The sequence below is a fragment of the Hippopotamus amphibius genome, chromosome 8 (genome assembly GCF_030028045.1).
Source record: "Hippopotamus amphibius kiboko isolate mHipAmp2 chromosome 8, mHipAmp2.hap2, whole genome shotgun sequence".
NCBI lineage: Eukaryota > Metazoa > Chordata > Mammalia > Artiodactyla > Hippopotamidae > Hippopotamus > Hippopotamus amphibius.
The window spans coordinates 55,069,062-55,086,043 of NC_080193.1; the positions used below are offsets into that span (position 1 = coordinate 55,069,062).

Below are 16,982 nucleotides of genomic sequence, written 5' to 3' on the forward strand. Positions count from 1 at the left end.
ACCATGGCCGATTTTAAACCATGAATGCTTTAACAACCACCTGGTAAAATTCCTTAATGTTTAACAGTCACCTGGTAGCAGCCAAGCCCAGCACACCACTGCTAGGCTTTAACAAATGGTAGTAATTGTTTCTTAATAGTTATATTTTGTCTTCCATTGATCTAGAAAAAATTTTGGCTCTTTGGTAAGATTCTGTATAGATGGAGATATGAAAGCTAAGGGAAGAATGGTAATTTATACAGTTTAAAATATTAATGATTTCAAATAAAAAAGAGCTAGCTTAACAATTTTGGAAGTAGGCAAAAACTTAGGAGAAGGAAACAGAATGTTAATAATAAGAAAATGTGTTAATCAAATGTTTTAAAAATAAGAATAAGGATCACTTTGTATGATGTTCTAGATTGATTAAATTTAACGTTAGCTTTTCAAGATTGGTTAGAAGGGACTCCACTTTTTTGGTCTTACATTCTTTAATATACAGGAACAAATCCAAAGTAGAAAGTTGCATGTATTTGATACCTAAACAAATAGAAACTGACAGCCTATATTTTAAAACCCAGTGCTTTGCAAAAATGCTTGGTTTTCACTTTAACCAATAACTGTTTTATATCATTCGAGACTGATTTTATTTTTTTAATTGAAGTTTAGTTGATTTACAAGGTCTTGTTAGTTTCAGGTGTACAGCAAAGTGATTCAGTTTATATATATATACACATACATACATACACACATACATATATATACACACATATACATATATATAACTGACTATTCTTAAATATATATTCTTTTTCAGATTCTTTTCCCTTATACGTTATTAGAAAGTACTGATTACAGTGCCCTGTGTCATACAGTAGGTGCTTATTGGTCCTTACTGGTTATCTATTTTATATATAGTAGTATGTATATATTAATCCCAAACTCCTGGATAAAACAAAATTGATTTTAGACTTTTAGTTTGCTGCAACCACATATTTTTTGAAATAGTCCTTTACTGAGTAACCATGGGTTTTATTTTTGTATTTTGTTGTTGGTAATAATAAACGTTTGCATGTATTGTCTGAGAGGTTGGACGAGGAATGGCGTACTGCACCTGAAACTGCTCCAGAACATTTAGACACAGGGAGCCTGCGAGTAACTGTCATGTAACAATGAGCATCTCATTTTGCAGAGTACTAAATTGTGGGTGATGCGAAAAGAAATCATCAGAATTAAGATGGTTGATTGAATCAGCCTGTGCTGAAAGCTGCACTTTCTGTACCTTAGCAGGCAGTGCCCGGGACAACTCGCCTAGGGAAGGGTCTGGGCAAACCCAGGGGCATTTTGGTGACTATAGGCTGACTTAATCCAGTAAAATGCCTCTGTCCATTTCAGCTAGAGGAGACTCTAGTGTGGGGGCACCGAAACAAAGTGAGATTTCATTCTATTCTCTTTCACAAAGTGACAGAAATTATTGGCACTGTACCTAACATGGTTTTGCATAGAATAGCAGGTTTGCACCCTCAGAACAGAGCTGGGAGGAACAACTGGGAGGACTGTGTACATTAGAACCCTGAAACCATTGTCCTGATAAGGTGGGAGATCCTCATTGCACCTTGGTGCACCATTTGCACCAAGTGCAAATACCTGTTTCTCTGGGGAGGTGCGTCTCTTCCTAAATGCACGTGACTGCGTACACATTTATTGCTCCTAGAAATGTACATTCCAGGAAGTAATTAAGTGGCATTTGGGATTTGATCAGATTTGGGGAAAGAAAGAAAGACTGTACCTTCTTTCTCTCACCTTGTAAATATAAATGTTTCTCAGGGTGTGAAATGCCTTTTTGATGATCACAAACCTAGTAAAGTGGCAAATGTAATATGGTTAAGCTGATAAACTTTTTCAGGCTCACATGACATATGTAAGTAAAGTGAAAGGGAGGAAGCTATTTTTTTTTTCCCATGACTCAAAATGTGATTAGTTGCTGTCCTCATTGAAAGATAGATTATCAGCCTTCTGGGTAAGGCTGACTGGTATGTCTGTAGATGAGATGCAAAAAAAAAAAAGTGAGAAACATCAATTGGTAGCTCTTTCATATGTCCATTTCTTGAACCCTTCCTCACAGAACTAATTCATGAATTAAAAGGTTTGGCATATTACAAGCAAATATTGGAAACTTTACCCAACAGGTATCTTTCAAGAATTGTAGGGGCAGAAGTTCCATAGACAATTCAGTGCTGCTGCTTCTTTTATTAACCTACCTTTCCCCCTGCCCCATAACAGATTTTTCTTTTTCACTCAGTTCACTCTGCAAGCAAAAACCAAAACTGAGGAGAGCTATTTAGTAAATGAGAATATATTTAGGATGTTTTGCAAGTTATTTTTTAAAACGTATTTCTCTTCTGAGCTACTTAGGATGTGACCTGAAGGACTGGAAACATGAAAAATCCTAGTTTATTAAAATCCTGGATTTAGGGCTTTTCTTTTAGATGAAACTCTGCCTAACGAGAAAGTATTAATATTATGCTAGGTATATAGGCTTTGGAACATAATAACTATAATGATAGCAATCATTTATTAAATGTGTATTGTCTACTGCCATCACATTATATCACTGATCCTCAGAAAAACCCTGCAAGTCAGTGCTTTTATTATCTTCTCCCTAATGAAGGAAACTAAGACTTAGAAAGTTGAAGTAATTCATCCAAGTTGACATTGCTATAAGAGATGGATTGGGGATTTCAAGAAGGGCCAACTGATGTAGAATCCACATTCTTAACCACTAAATTATATTTTTCATCATAATTCATAATTTCACACTGGTTGTGTCAGGAGGTGTGCAGATTGACCCGTTTTTGTGTGGGTGGCGGTGAGGAATCTTGGAGTAATTGACACCCTTGTCTTTCTGCCTGCAGGTCCCTGGGGAAGGTGTACGGGAGACTGTGGGCCGGGAGGAATCCAGAGTCGTGCCCTTTGGTGTTTCCACTTTGAAGGGTGGACGAGTCACCTGTCTAACTGTGATGAGAACAACAGGCCTCCAAAGGAAAGAAGCTGCTTCCGAGTCTGTGACTGGCACAGAGACCTCTTCCAGTGGGAGGTTTCTGAATGGCACCATTGTGTGCTTGTTCCTCCTGCCCTGGGCCAAGCCAGGACTCGGGCTACAGAGTGCGTTACAGCCCAGCATGGGCTGCAGCACCGGACGGTGCGCTGTGTTCAGAAGCTGAACAGAACCGTGGTTGTGAATGAGATTTGTGAACACTTTGCTCCTCAGCCTCCCATGGAACAAGCTTGTCTCATCCCTTGCCCGCGGGATTGCGTGGTCTCTGAATTCTCGCAGTGGTCCATGTGCAGCAAGGGATGTGGGAAGCAGTTACAGCACAGAACTCGCTCAGCCATTGCTCCCCCTCTCTATGGAGGGTCGCAGTGTCCCAACCTGACTGAGTCAAGAGCCTGTGATGCTCACATTTCCTGTCCTCTTGGGGCAGAGGAATATACGTTTAGCCTTAAAGTTGGACCGTGGAGTAAATGTCGACTGCCTCACCTCAAAGAACTTAACCTAAGTGGAAGAAACGTTCTGGATTTTAGCTCTGATTCGAAGGAGCTGGTCACCTTTAGACATCAAAGTTACAAGGCACATCATCGTTCCAAGTCCTGGGACGTAGAGATAGGTTATCAAACTCGCCAGGTTTGGTGTACAAGAAGTGATGGAAAAAATGCTATGTTAAGGTAGGAGGCCTTCAGTGTTTATATCTTTGATTCACCTAAATATTTTACAGTATCATTTTATAAGATTTCTTTATGATTTCCTACAATGGGAAAATCGTAATCAGGTTTAGGATGTGAGTTTCTAAAAGTTTATTTGAGAAGTTTGCAACTTCAAGTATAAATATTTTAGAGTCTAGACCAGCAATGCTCTGAACTCCAGCATAATTAATAGTGCAACTACATAGGATAAGTCATCTATTTTTACATTTTACCAATATGTCAGTTAAAAAAAATAGATCTGTGCCCTGTCCATGAACAGATAAATTGATAAAAAAGAAGGTGTGGGGTGTGTGTGTGTGTGTGTATAATGGAATACAACTCAGCCATAAAAAAAGAATGAAATTTTGCCGTTTGTAACAATATGGATGGACTCAGAGGGCATTATGCTGAGATAAGTCAGACAGAGAAAGACATATGCCACATGATATCACTTATATGTGAAATCTGTCAAAATACAACAAACTAGTGAATAAAGCAAAGAAGAAGCAGACATATATGGAGGACAAATTAGTGGTTACCAGTGGGGAGAAGGCAGGGGGTAGGGGCTATATAAGGGTAGGGGAGTAAAAGGGTTATTATGGGATTATATGAAACCATATGTGTAAAATTTTTGAAAATTGTAAGGCACTATAGAATTTAAAGAATCTTTCCTTCCACAAAAAATTGGTTTTTTGTTACTATAGTAATAAAAGACTAAGCCATTTATTATAATGCTAAAAATTCAAGTTCACTCTCAAATTTAGGATATCAATTATGTAAATATTTATTGTTCTTCATGTTTATGTTTTTTAACTTATTTTTTGTTTGTTTATTTTGTTTTGATGATTAAGCAGGTTCTTTTATAGCTGAATTGTAGGTATTTTATAGTAATGATAATACCAATAAGGTAATCCAAGAATATTTTCTTTAGTATTGACTTGATAAAAATATTAATTTGCACAGAAATAATTAGAAATACAAACCTATAGAGGGAATGGACTAAAACCTTTAAAAGCAATAGTTTAGGCTTCAAAATTATTTGTAATTGTTTTACTTCACATTGTCGTATCTTGATGTAAATCATAGAAATATGTTAAAAGTAGTATCTGTTTACTTTTCCCCCAGAAGGTCTGAAATGAAATCACTGGTATATTACCAGATTTCTTCCAAATTAAGATGCCTTTCAGTAGTACTGGAATTACCAAACAATGAAACACTCATTGCTAGAATTAACCATTGTCATCAGTTACTGTTTTCTTAGGATCCACAGCTGGCTCGAAGGACTACCTGTGCTATTTCAGAACAAAGTAATATGATGATTGTTTTTTTTCCATTTGACTTCACAAATGAGCATATTTTATCTTTGAGGCTTCATTCTGATTTATGCCATGTAACTTGGCAAGTCCATCGCAGAGTGATTTTCTGCCTTTTATTGCCTGCCCGTGTGAAGCACAAAAGATAAAGCAGATGATTTGGGTGATTATTGTTTGAATACGTATGTGCGATTCTGCATAAACATTGTTTCTTAATATTCTGTATTGGAATATTACGCAGAATGTTTTCATTCTATAGTTTGCTTGTTTTTTTTACCGTGTTCTGTTTTTTATCAATAAATTAATAGACTTTATTTTTTAGAGCGATTTTAGGCTTACAGAAAAGTTGAACAGCGGATCTACAGCTCCCATGAATCTCCTCATCACTCTTGCGTTAGTACAAGTTGTGTAGTAAATTTGATACAGTGGATGAGCCAAACTCTTTGTATTGTATGTTCAGTGGGTTTGGACAAATGTATAATGGCATGTATCCACCAGTACTGTATCATACACAATAGTTTTACTGCCCTAAGAATCTCCAGTGGTGCCTCTACTGATCCCACCTTTTCTCTCCCCAAACCCCTGGCAACCAATGATCATTTTACTGTCACTTCCAAGTTTCAGCAATTATAAATGAAACTGATGTAAACATTCAAGTGCAGATTTTTATGTGAATGTAATTTTCCACCGATTTTCCTAAATTCCAGTTCCTGGATATTACGCTAAATTTATGTTCACTTTTGTAAGAAATTGCCAAACTCTCTTCAAAAGTGGCTATATCATGTGAGTTTCTTTTGCTTCACACCCTGGCCAACATTTGCTGTTATCAGTATTTTGGATGTTAGTTATTTTAATAGGTGTGGGTAGTAGTATCTTATTTTAATTTGCAGTTCCTTAATAACATATGATGTTTAGCATTTTTTCATATGCTTATTTTCCATCTGCCTGCCTTCCTTGGTGAGGTGTCCAGATCTTTTGTCTATTTTTTTGATTTTTTAAAATCATTGAATTCAGAGTTCTTTATATATTTTGGATACCAGTCCCTAATCAGATAAACGTGTTTTGAAAATATTTTCTTCTAATCTTTGACCTGTCTTTTCATTCTCTTAATAGTGTCTTTCACAGAGAAGTAGTTTTTTATCTTAATGAATTCCAATTTATTAATATTTCTTCCATGGATCATTCTTTGGTGTTATATCTGAAGAAAAAAAAAAACATAACCAAACCCAAGGTCAACTAGATTTTCTCCAATGTTATCTTCCATAAGTTTTATAGTTCTGCATTTTACATTTAGGTCTGTGATCCATTTTAAGTTAATTTTTGTGTAAATCTTGTGGTCTGCATCTGGATACATTCTTCTGCATGTGAATGTCCATTTGTTATAGCACCATTTGTTAAAAAGACTGTCTTTTCTTCATTGAATTGCCTTTGTTTCTTTGTTGATCAGTTGACTATATTTGTGTGGATCTATTTCTGGGCCCTGTAATCCATTCTTCTATTTATCTATTTTTTGCCGATAACACACTGTCTTAAATACTGAACCTTTATAGTAAGTCTTGAAATCGAGTAGTGTTAGTCCTCTGAATTTCTTTGTATTTAATATTGTCTTGAGTGTTCTGGAACTTTTGCCTTTCCATATAAACTTTAGAATCTGTTTGTTGATATTTACAAAATAATTTGCCAGGATTTTGATTGGAAATGCTTGTAATGGATAAATCATTTGGGCAGAACTAAAATCTTGATGATATTGAGTCTTTCTATTCATGTACATGGAATATTTCTCCATATATTTAAAACTAATTTGATTTCTTTCATCAGAGTTTTGTACTTTTTCTCACATAGGTCTTATGTATATTTTGTTAGACTGATACTTAAGTATTTTACATATTATTGGTGCTAATATAAATGTGTTGTGTTTTTAACTTTCAAATTCTAATTATTCATTGCTGTTATACAAGAAAGCAGTTGACTTTTGTATATTAACCTTGTATCCTATAACCTTGTTATAATTTCTTATTTGTTCCAGGAGGGCTTTTTTTTTTCTTTTTGGTTATTATTGCTATTGCTGATTCTTTGAAATTATCTATGTAGACAAGTGTATAATTTGCAAAAAAAAGACAGCTTTGTATCTTCTTTTCCAATATGCACATTTTATTTCCTTTTCTTGTTTTAGTACATTGTCTAGGACTTACAGTGTGATATCAGATAGGAGTAGTGAGAAGGGACATTCTTGCCTTACTTCTGGTCTTAGCAGGACAGCATTTGGTTTTTCACCATTAAGTATGATGCTAACTGTAGATTTTTTGTAGATATTCTTTATCAAGTTGAAGAGGTCCTCCTCTATTCCTAGTTTGCTGAGAATTTTTATTATACATAGGTGTTGGTTTTTGTCAAGTGCTTTTTCTGCATATATAGGTATGATTATATTATTTTTTTCTTAGTCCGCTAATAGGATAGATTACATTAATTGATTGTCAAATGTTGAACCCACTTTGCATACCTAGAATAAATCATACTTGGCTATGATGTATTAGCCTTTTTATATATTGTGGGAAATTATTTGCTAATATTTTCTTGAGAATTTTTGCATACATGTTCATGAGAGATATTGGACTTAATTTTCTTTTTTCATAATATCTTTGTCTAGTTTGGGTATTAAGATAAAGCTGGCCTCATATAATGAGTTGGGAAATATGTCCTCTGCTTTGATTTTTACAAATAGGTTGTCAGGAATTGATATTATTTTTTTCTTTGAATTTTTTGGTAAAATTCAATCTATCTCGGCCTGATGTTTTCTGCTTTGTTAGGTTATTAATTGTTGGTTAAATTTCTTTAATAGATATAAATCTATTCAGAGTATAGATTTCTTTTTGTATGAGTTTTAGCAGATTGTGTCTTTTAAGGACTTAGTCCATTCATCTAAGTTAACAAATTTGTGGGTATAGCCTCATTCATAATATTATTTTATTATCCTTTAATGTCCATGGGGAATTATTAGTGGTAGTGATGACCTGTCTTTCATTACTGATATTAGCACTTTGTGTTTTCTCTCTCTCCCTCCCTCTCTCTCCCTCCCTCTCTCCTTCTCCACCCTCCCTCCTTTTTTTTCTTAATTAACCTGTCTAGAGGTTTATCAATTTTATTGAGCTTTTAAAAAAACTAGCTTTTGGTTTTAGTTATTCTATTGATTTTCTGTTTCTAATTTTATTGATTTCAAGTCTTATTTTCGTTAGGCTTACTTTGGATTTAATTTGATCTTCTTCTAGTATTCTATGGTGGAAGTTTAGGTTATTGATTTTAGATAATTCTTCTTTTCTAATATGTGAATCCAGTGCTGTAAATTTCCCTCTAAGCACTGCTTTTACTACATCCTGCAGATTTTAATAATTTCTATTTTCATTTTGATTTAATTCAAAATATTGTTTAATTTCTCCTGGGATTTCTTCTTTGCCCATGTATTGTTTAGAAATGTTCTATTTAATCCTCAAGTATTTGGGGGTTCGCCAGCCATCACTATGTCATTGATTTGTAGTGTAATTCCATTGTGTCCTGAGAGCATACTTTGCATGAGGTCTATTCTTTTAGGTTTGTTGAGGTGTATTTTACAGCCAGGAAATGTGGTCTATCTTGGTGAAAGTTCTGTATAATCTTGAGAAGAATGTGTATTCTGCTATTGTTGGATGAAATATTCTATAAATGTCAATTATATTCAGTTCGTTGGTGGTGCTGTTCAGTTCAACTACGTTCTTACTGATTTTCTGCCTACTGTATCTGTCCATTACTGATAGAAGGGTGTTGAAGTCCCCAAATATAATAGTGGATTCATCTATTTTTTTTGCAGTTCTATCAGTTTTTGGCTGACATATTTTGATGCTATATTGTTTGGTGCATGCATATCAAGGATTGCTATGTTTTCTTGGAGAATTGACCCCTTTATGGTTATGTAATATCTCTCTTTATTCCTGATAATTTTCCTTGCTCTTAAACCTGCTTTGTCTGGAATTAGTGTAACTATTCCAGCTTCCTTTCATTACTGTTACTATGATATATTTTTCTCTATGCATTTAGCATTTAATCTGTCTGAATCTTTGCACTTAAAGTTTCTTATAGATAACATACAGTTGGATTGTGTTTATTTATCCACTCTAACACTCTGACGGTCTCAGTCCTTTAATTGCTATATTTATATCATTGACATTTAAAATGATTATTGCTATATTTGGATTAATATCTACCATATTAATTATTTTTTGTTCACTGCCCTCTTTGTTCCACTTTTTTATTTCCTTTGTTTTTCCATTTCTCTAATTTTAATTGATCATTTCGTATTATGCCATTTGTCTCCTCTTTTAGCATATCAATTATGTGTTTCTTTTTTTAACCTTTCTCGGTGATTGCCCTAGAGTTTGGAATGTAAATTTACAACTGATCCAAGTGACTTTCAAATAACACTACACCACATAACACATAGTACAAGTACCTTATAAATAGAATATTCCCTGTCCCTTTTTCCCATCCCTTAAGACACTACTGTCATTAATTTCACTTACCCATAACCTATAATCACCAAATACATTGTTATTATAATTTTGAACAAATTATGTATTAATTATGAATAAGCAAAATAAAATATTTTACCTTCATTTCTTCCTTTTCAAAGAGTCCTTCTTTGTGTAGATCCAAGTTTCTGAGTGTCAACACAAATAATAAGTAAACATGCTATAATAAGTAATAGAAGAGAGTTTTATTTGAGCCAAGCTGAGGACTATAGCCTTGGAGACACGTATTCAAGAAGCACTTGAGTTGTGTTCCACCAGACTACAAAGTGGAGGTAAAAGCACAAAGTTACATAGTTGTTTGTCAAGAATTAGGATTGGAGCTGTCAAGAACTAAGGGTGAAAAAAAAAAGAACTAAGGGTGCTTGATAAGCAAGAATTGGTCGGGGTCCAAAAATGGTTGCATATTTTACAGGGGGAGACCTTGAGACCATAAGGTTGCAGCTGGCAGCCACTAGCAGATGTTGTGTGGGTTTTTTTGGTTTGTTTGTTTTTACTTAAAGTTCACTTTTTGTTTTCTTTTGTTTTTGTTTTTTTTAACATGTTACAGACACCTTTAGTTATTTTTTTTTAATTTTATTTATTTATTTATTATTTTTGGGGGGGTACACCAAGTTCAATCAACTGTTTTTATACACATATCCCCATATTCCCTCCCTTCCTTGACGCCCCCCCGCCTCGAGTCCCCCCCACCCTCCCCGCCCCAGTCCTCTAAGGCATCTTCCGTCCTCGAGTTGAACTCCCTTTGTTATACAACAACTTCCCACTGACTGTCTATTTTACAGTTGGTAGTATATATATGTCTGTGCTACTCTCTCGCTTCGTCTCAGCTTCCCCTTCTCCCCCCCGCCCCCTCCCAAACCTCGAATTCTCCATTCTATTCTCTGCACCTGCATCCTTGTTCTTGTCACTGAGTTCATCAGTACCATTTTTAGATTCCGTATATGTGAGTTAGCATACAATATTTGTCTTTCTCTTTCTGACTTACTTCACTCTGTATGACAGACTCTAGGTCTATCCACCTCATTACATATAGCTCCATCTCATCCCTTTTTATAGCTGAGTAATATTCCATTGTATATATATGCCACATCTTCTTTATCCATTCGTTTGTTGATGGGCATTTCGGTTGCTTCCGTGTCCTGGCTATTGTAAATAGTGCTGCAATAAACATTATGGTACAAGTTTCTTTTGGGATTATGGTTTTCTTTGGGTATATGCCCAGGAGTGGGATGACTGGATCATATGGTAGTTCTATTTGTAGTTTTTTAAGGAACCTCCAAATTGTTTCCCATAGTGGCTGTACCAACTTACATTCCCACCAACAGTGCAGGAGAGTTCCCTTTTCTCCACACCCTCTCCAACATTTGTGGTTTCCAGATTTTGTGATGATGGCCATTCTGATTGGTGTGAGGTGATACCTCATTGTGGCTTTGACTTGCATTTCTCTGATGATGAGTGATGTTGAGCATCTTTTCATGTGTTTGTTGGCCATATGTATGTCTTCTTTGGAGAAAGGTCTATTGAGGTCTTCTGCCCATTTGTGGATTGGGTTATTTGCTTTTTTGGTATGAAGCTTCATGAGCTGTTTGTATATTTTGGAGGTTAATCCTTTGTCCGTTGTTTCATAGGCAACTATTTTTTCCCATTCTGAGGGTTGCCTTCTAGTCTTGTTTATGGTTTCTTTCGCTGTGCAAAAGCTTTTAAGTTTCATGAGGTCCCATTTGTTTATTCTTGATTTTTTTTGTTGTCTTTTTAACATGTTACAGACACATTTATATTTAAACAAAAAAATTCATAATCTTAGTTGGTATGGAGTAGGTTTTTCCTAAACTGAACAGCTTTTTTTTTTCCTTTTGATCTTTATTGGAGTATAATAGCTTTACACTGTTGTGCCAGTTTCTACTGTACAACAAAGCGAATCAGCTGTATTTATACATATATACCCATATCCCCTCCCTCTTAAGCCTCCCACCCACCCTCCCTGTCTCACCCCTCTAGGTCATCACCAATCATCGAGATGATCTCCCTGTGTTATGCAGTTGCTTCCCACTAGCTATCTATTTTACATTTGGTAGTGTGTAAATGTCAACACATATGTTGTTTTGAAAACGGTTGGTGGTGTCCTTGAGTTTGATATACTTCAGAAAATTCAAATTCTCGGTGATGCAGGAACATGTCTGAAACCACATCCATAATAGCACAGGGCTCCATTTAGGATGCCTGAACCATAGTTACTCCATTTTTATTTTTAAATGATCTTGAATGTGTCATCATGAGCTGTATTATTTCCTTTTCTCTGAAGAACTTATTGTAACATTTCTTGCAAGGAAGGTCTCTTGGTGACAAATTCCCTCAGTTTTTGAGAAAGTCTGTTTCTCAACTTTTGAAAGATAATTTCACTAGGTATTGAATTTAGGTTGGTGGTATTTTTTTCTTTCAATACTCCACTCTCATTTAGCTAGAATGGTTTCTGAAAAAAAAATCTGATGTAATTTTATCCTTGTTTCTCCCTAGGTAAGGTGTTTCTCCACCTTCCATCCTCAACTCCAGCTTCTTTCAAGATTTTTCTCTTTGTGTTTAATTTTCTTCAGTTTGAATATGGTATATCCAGGTATTAATTTTTTTGAATATATTTAATCTATACCTGCTGTTCCCTAAGGATCCAGGATATGTGATTTGGTTGTTTGTCATTAATTTTGGAAAAGTTTCATTCATGATTACTACAAACATTTCTTCTGTTCCTTTCTCTCTCTCTCTTATTTTTTTTTTTCCTACTGGCATTCCCATTACATGGATATGATATCATTTGTAATTGTCTTTTACTTCTTGAATATTCTGTTATATCTTTTCCATTCTTCTTTTTTCCTTATGTTTTAGTTTTAGAGGTTTCTATTGCTGTTTTTTCAAGCTGAATGATTCCTTGGCTCTGTCCAATTTATTGATGAGCCCATCAGAGGGCATTCTTCATTTCCGTTTCAGTATTTTTGATTTCTATCATTTCCTTTTGATTCTTTCATAGAATTTCCGTCTCTATGCTCATAATACCCATCTTTGGTTGCATATTGTCTATTTTTTTACATTAGAGACTTTCATATATTAATCATACTTGTCTTAAATTCCCAGTGTGATAATGCCAACATTTATGCTGTATCTGAGTCTGAATTGGGTGCTTCCTATGTCTTCAAACTCTGTGTTTTGTCTTTTAGTATGCCTTGTAATCTTTTGTTGAAAGCTGGATATGATGTAGTGGATATAAAGAATGGAGATAAATAGGCTTTTAGTGTGAGGTTCTGTATTTATCTAGCTAGTAGTTAGGCTGTGTTTGCTGTTGCTATAGGTGGTAAAGGCTAAAATTTTCCTCTGGTGTTCTTGTTTTTGTTTTCCTCTTCCTTCTTTTTTTTTGGTGGGGGGGGGGGGATTCCTTAGAGAATTCTTCCTAAATAAACTCTGGGACATACACTTCTTTCTGTTTTAATGTCCTGTTATTATGCAAGAGACTTACTGATGATATGTCAGATTTTGAGGAGAGGGGAAGTGTTCTATAGTCCTATGATTAGGTCTCAATCTTTTATTGAACCTGTGCCCCTGCTATATGGTCTTCACAAACACTTCTCAGTCCATCCTCCCCACTTAGGTAAAACAGAAAGGCTAGAGGGGGCTGGAGTTGAGTATTTCCCTTCCCCCAGGTCCATTAGGCTCTGGTAAAACCCCAGTTGGTTAGGCTTTGGTAAAATAGTTTCCTTTGAGGGCATGCCTTTTTAAGAATTCTCTGGGTGTATTTCAAAATGGCTAGGTTTCCCTTCGCCTGCTGAAATATGAAGAGATTTTTATCTTCAGTGCGATAACCTGGTAGGACTTCAGGAGGTGAAACTCATGAAAATGTGGAATCTTTATTAAGACTGTCCCTGCACCCCCATCCCCATAGGTGTTTTTAACTAAAAAGTTTGTCCATACTGAGCAATCAGTAATTTGTCAATTTCAGTTCAAGTTTTCCTACCCTGGTACTGGCTCCAGTGAAAGTTTCTGCTCCTGGGCGGCTCCTCCAATAGTAATTTGTGATACCCTGTATCTATCTTTGTCTCTCCACTTTCTGGAGCAGTCATCTTCCCTGTGACTACAATTCTCTGATGGATGTAAGAAACTTTGCTGTTTTTCAACTTGTCCAGTCTTCTTGTAAGGACTGAAATGATGCCTTCCAAAATGCTTTTATGCTGAAATGGGAGGCAGAAGTCACCGTGTTTCCTTTTGAGTGCCAGGCAGCATATAGAACTAAAGCAACTTTTTTAAACCATTATTCCATGAAATCTATACTATTCATTCCATTTGATCATCAAAGCATTATAAAATGACTCACAAACTAGGGAAATACGGTGTTACTAGAGTTACTAGGAAAATGTGGTGTTCAGTGGGGACATTTCTGTTCCTCCACCTTCCACTGCAATAAACATTATCCCTGACAGCTGTGTGGTTGAGTTGTTGACAAATTGTCTTATTTCTATCAAACCTGATGAACTGTGTGAACATAGTCCACAGGATTTTGCTAAAAAGGCTCAAATCCATGTCTAAAAAGTATACATTTTTCTTTTCGTGAGTCAGATTCATTGAAGAAAACATCATTTTTGTGTAACTGTTGACTTCTAGGATGAACTTTGTTTCCCTTAATAGGTAAAAATTGTCCTCAAGTACAGATTCCTTTTACTCTGTAATTGTATCCACCTTTAGATCCCTTTCCTTTTGGTAGACTCTGTGATACTGTAGCAACAAATGTCATTTTGCTTTCTCTGTTTTAATTATGGCAATGGCTGGTTGTCCTAGCATTTAGAATAGGAGGACCTCGTCTTTATTCCATAATGCAAGCTCCTGCTTGTGCCTTGCTGGAAAATCACTTTCTTCATCTAGGACACCACAGAGCTTTAATTAACGCCCTTTAGTAGCTCTCTCATTGATTACTGTAACTTTTGGTAATCACCTCAAGCAATTTTCCCTTCACAATTCTATTTGCAATGTGATAGGCAGTTGCATTACTCTTGATGCCACTCTGTTCCCTCATCATTGATTTGCCTCTTGGGTGTAAAGATCTTTTGTTTTTAACTGTCTCATTGCATATCCTACTTTTTCTTTTATTTTGACAGGACTTTTTTTTGAAGTTCCATTATTACATTTTAAAATAGCTGTCCTATGGTCTGTAAGCCATTCTGTTTCTCAGATATCAGGGATGCTGTTATTGAACTTTTATAATGCCTTAACTTAATGAAATAAAGTAGGCTTCTCTATTCAGCTTTTTTGCTTTCTTTTTCTTTTTTAAGTAGAAGGACATCTGAGTTAGGAATTCTGAGCTGTATTCGAGGCAATCTGTTTATATGAGTAGGAAAATGATTCCTATTTATTGTTTGGATAAATATAATTCAGATGAATAGATTTTACTTTTAATATAGAGAAACATTTGGCATGGATAATCTTTTAAGCACTGTGGTCATTTGGTACATGTTAAACATATCGTAAATTCTCAGACCACTATAGTTGAATAAATACTCTGTGATTTCGCCTGAAAGGAGATCCTAAAGGATAATAAATTTTAAGAGTATAAAAGAAACAGCATTCCTAAAGCTCAAATATCATTATTACTTTGTTTGCTTTTTATCTCTACCACCAAAGCAGATTTGGAAATAAATTTTCTATTCCTATAGCTCCCCAAACATAAACACATGTAGACCCCAAATAAAAATGTTATTTTCATACTTTGTTCTTTGCAAACAGTAGAGAAGATTTTGCTGTTTTTGTTGCATTGGTGGGAATGGAAATGGAGGACTTTTTCTTCTTTTTTCCAGTTTTCTTTAAGGTTTAGATTTTTTTTTCCCTCCTCATCTTTCTTGATTTAATTTTTTAAAATATATTTAATATATATTTTAATTAAAATATATTTAATTTTAGCATGTTTCTAAAGCCAAATATATACATAAAGTTAAATTCAGAGAAGTGTTACTCTGTCTTCAATACTTTCATCCTATTTCTTCTACCTCTTATAGACAATGCACTTTTTAAAAATTAATTAATTAATTAATTTTATTGGCTGTGTTGGGTCTTCGTTGCTGCACACGGGCTTTCTCTAGTTGCGGTGAGTGGGGGCTACTCTTCGTTGTGGTGCCTGGGCTTCTCACTGCGGTGGCCTTTCTTGTTGCAGAGCATGGGCTCTAGGCACATGGGCTTCAGTAGTTGTGGCACGTGGGCTCAATAGTTGTGGTGCACAGGCTTAGTTGCTCTGCGGCATGTGGTATCTTCCTGGAGCAGGGCTGGAACCCGTGTCCCCTGCATTGGCAGGCGGATTCTTACCCACTGCGTCACCTAGGAAGTCCTACACTTTCTCTTTTTCCAGTTTATTCTCCCTGTGTTCTTTATATTTTTTCTTCTTTCTTACAGAAAGGAGAGCATACAATCTAATCTCTTTGACATATTTTTTACTTAATATTATTTCCTGGAAATTGCTCCACATCAGTTATTAAAGGTCTTCTTCATTCTTTTTTTACATTTACATAGTACTTTCTTGACTCTGTACACCATAGCTTATTTGAAAAACTCCTATGCTTGGCCATCTGGTAGTTTCCAGTATTTTTCAATCACAAATGATTCTTCAGTAAATAAACTCTGGAACATATATTTTGATATTGTTGCAGGTATATCTTCAGGATAAATTCCTAGAAGTGTGATTGATGGATAAAAGGATAAATACATACAAGCGCTGTTAGATATTGCCAATTCTCCTTTGTGGGAGTGATGCCATCTTACATTTCCATCAACAAATTTTTAAAGAGAGTATATTGTCAAGCTTTTGAAATTTTTGCCAATCTGAAATATGAGAAATGGTATCTTAATTGCATTTCTTTTAATATATGTGAATTTGAACATTTGTCCATGTATTCAGGGGCCATATTTCTAGATCATTTTGTTAATTGTCTCTTTGTGTTGTTTGCCTATATTTCTATAGGAAGTTTTGTCTCGGCTCTCATTTCCCAGTCTTTGTAGTTAGGAATATTAGCCTTGTACCTGGAATATGTGTTCTCACATGGTCTCTTAGTTGGAAATTCGGGTTTTGAGTTTGCTTATGGTAATTATTATTATGCAAAAGTTTTAAAAATTTTTTCTAAATAGTCATATTGGTCTCTCAATTTAATTTATTGAATTTGGAAGTTTAGTCATGTCCTTTTCCATACCCAGTTTAAATATATACATAGTTTCTCCTAGTGTGTGCCTAATTTTGTTTTTATGTTTGAATCTTTGATCAATTTATACTGTGTTCTTATATATGGTGTGGGGAATGGATCTAATTTTATCTTTCCCCAAAAGTCTTTCCAGTGTTCCGCTGCCATTTATTAAAAAACAAACAAAAAAA

The 16,982-nt window shown here is 35.2% G+C and overlaps 1 protein-coding gene across 1 annotated transcript in view; it reads left to right on the top strand.

The window, feature by feature from the left end:
• THSD7B (thrombospondin type 1 domain containing 7B) overlaps positions 1 to 16,982 on the top strand; it is a 746,295-nt gene that overhangs the window by 184,244 nt on the left and 545,069 nt on the right. The window contains exon 2 of the mRNA XM_057745884.1: positions 2,895 to 3,705. Coding sequence (XP_057601867.1) covers positions 2,895 to 3,705 — 811 coding nt within the window. The remainder of the gene's footprint in view (positions 1 to 2,894; positions 3,706 to 16,982) is intronic.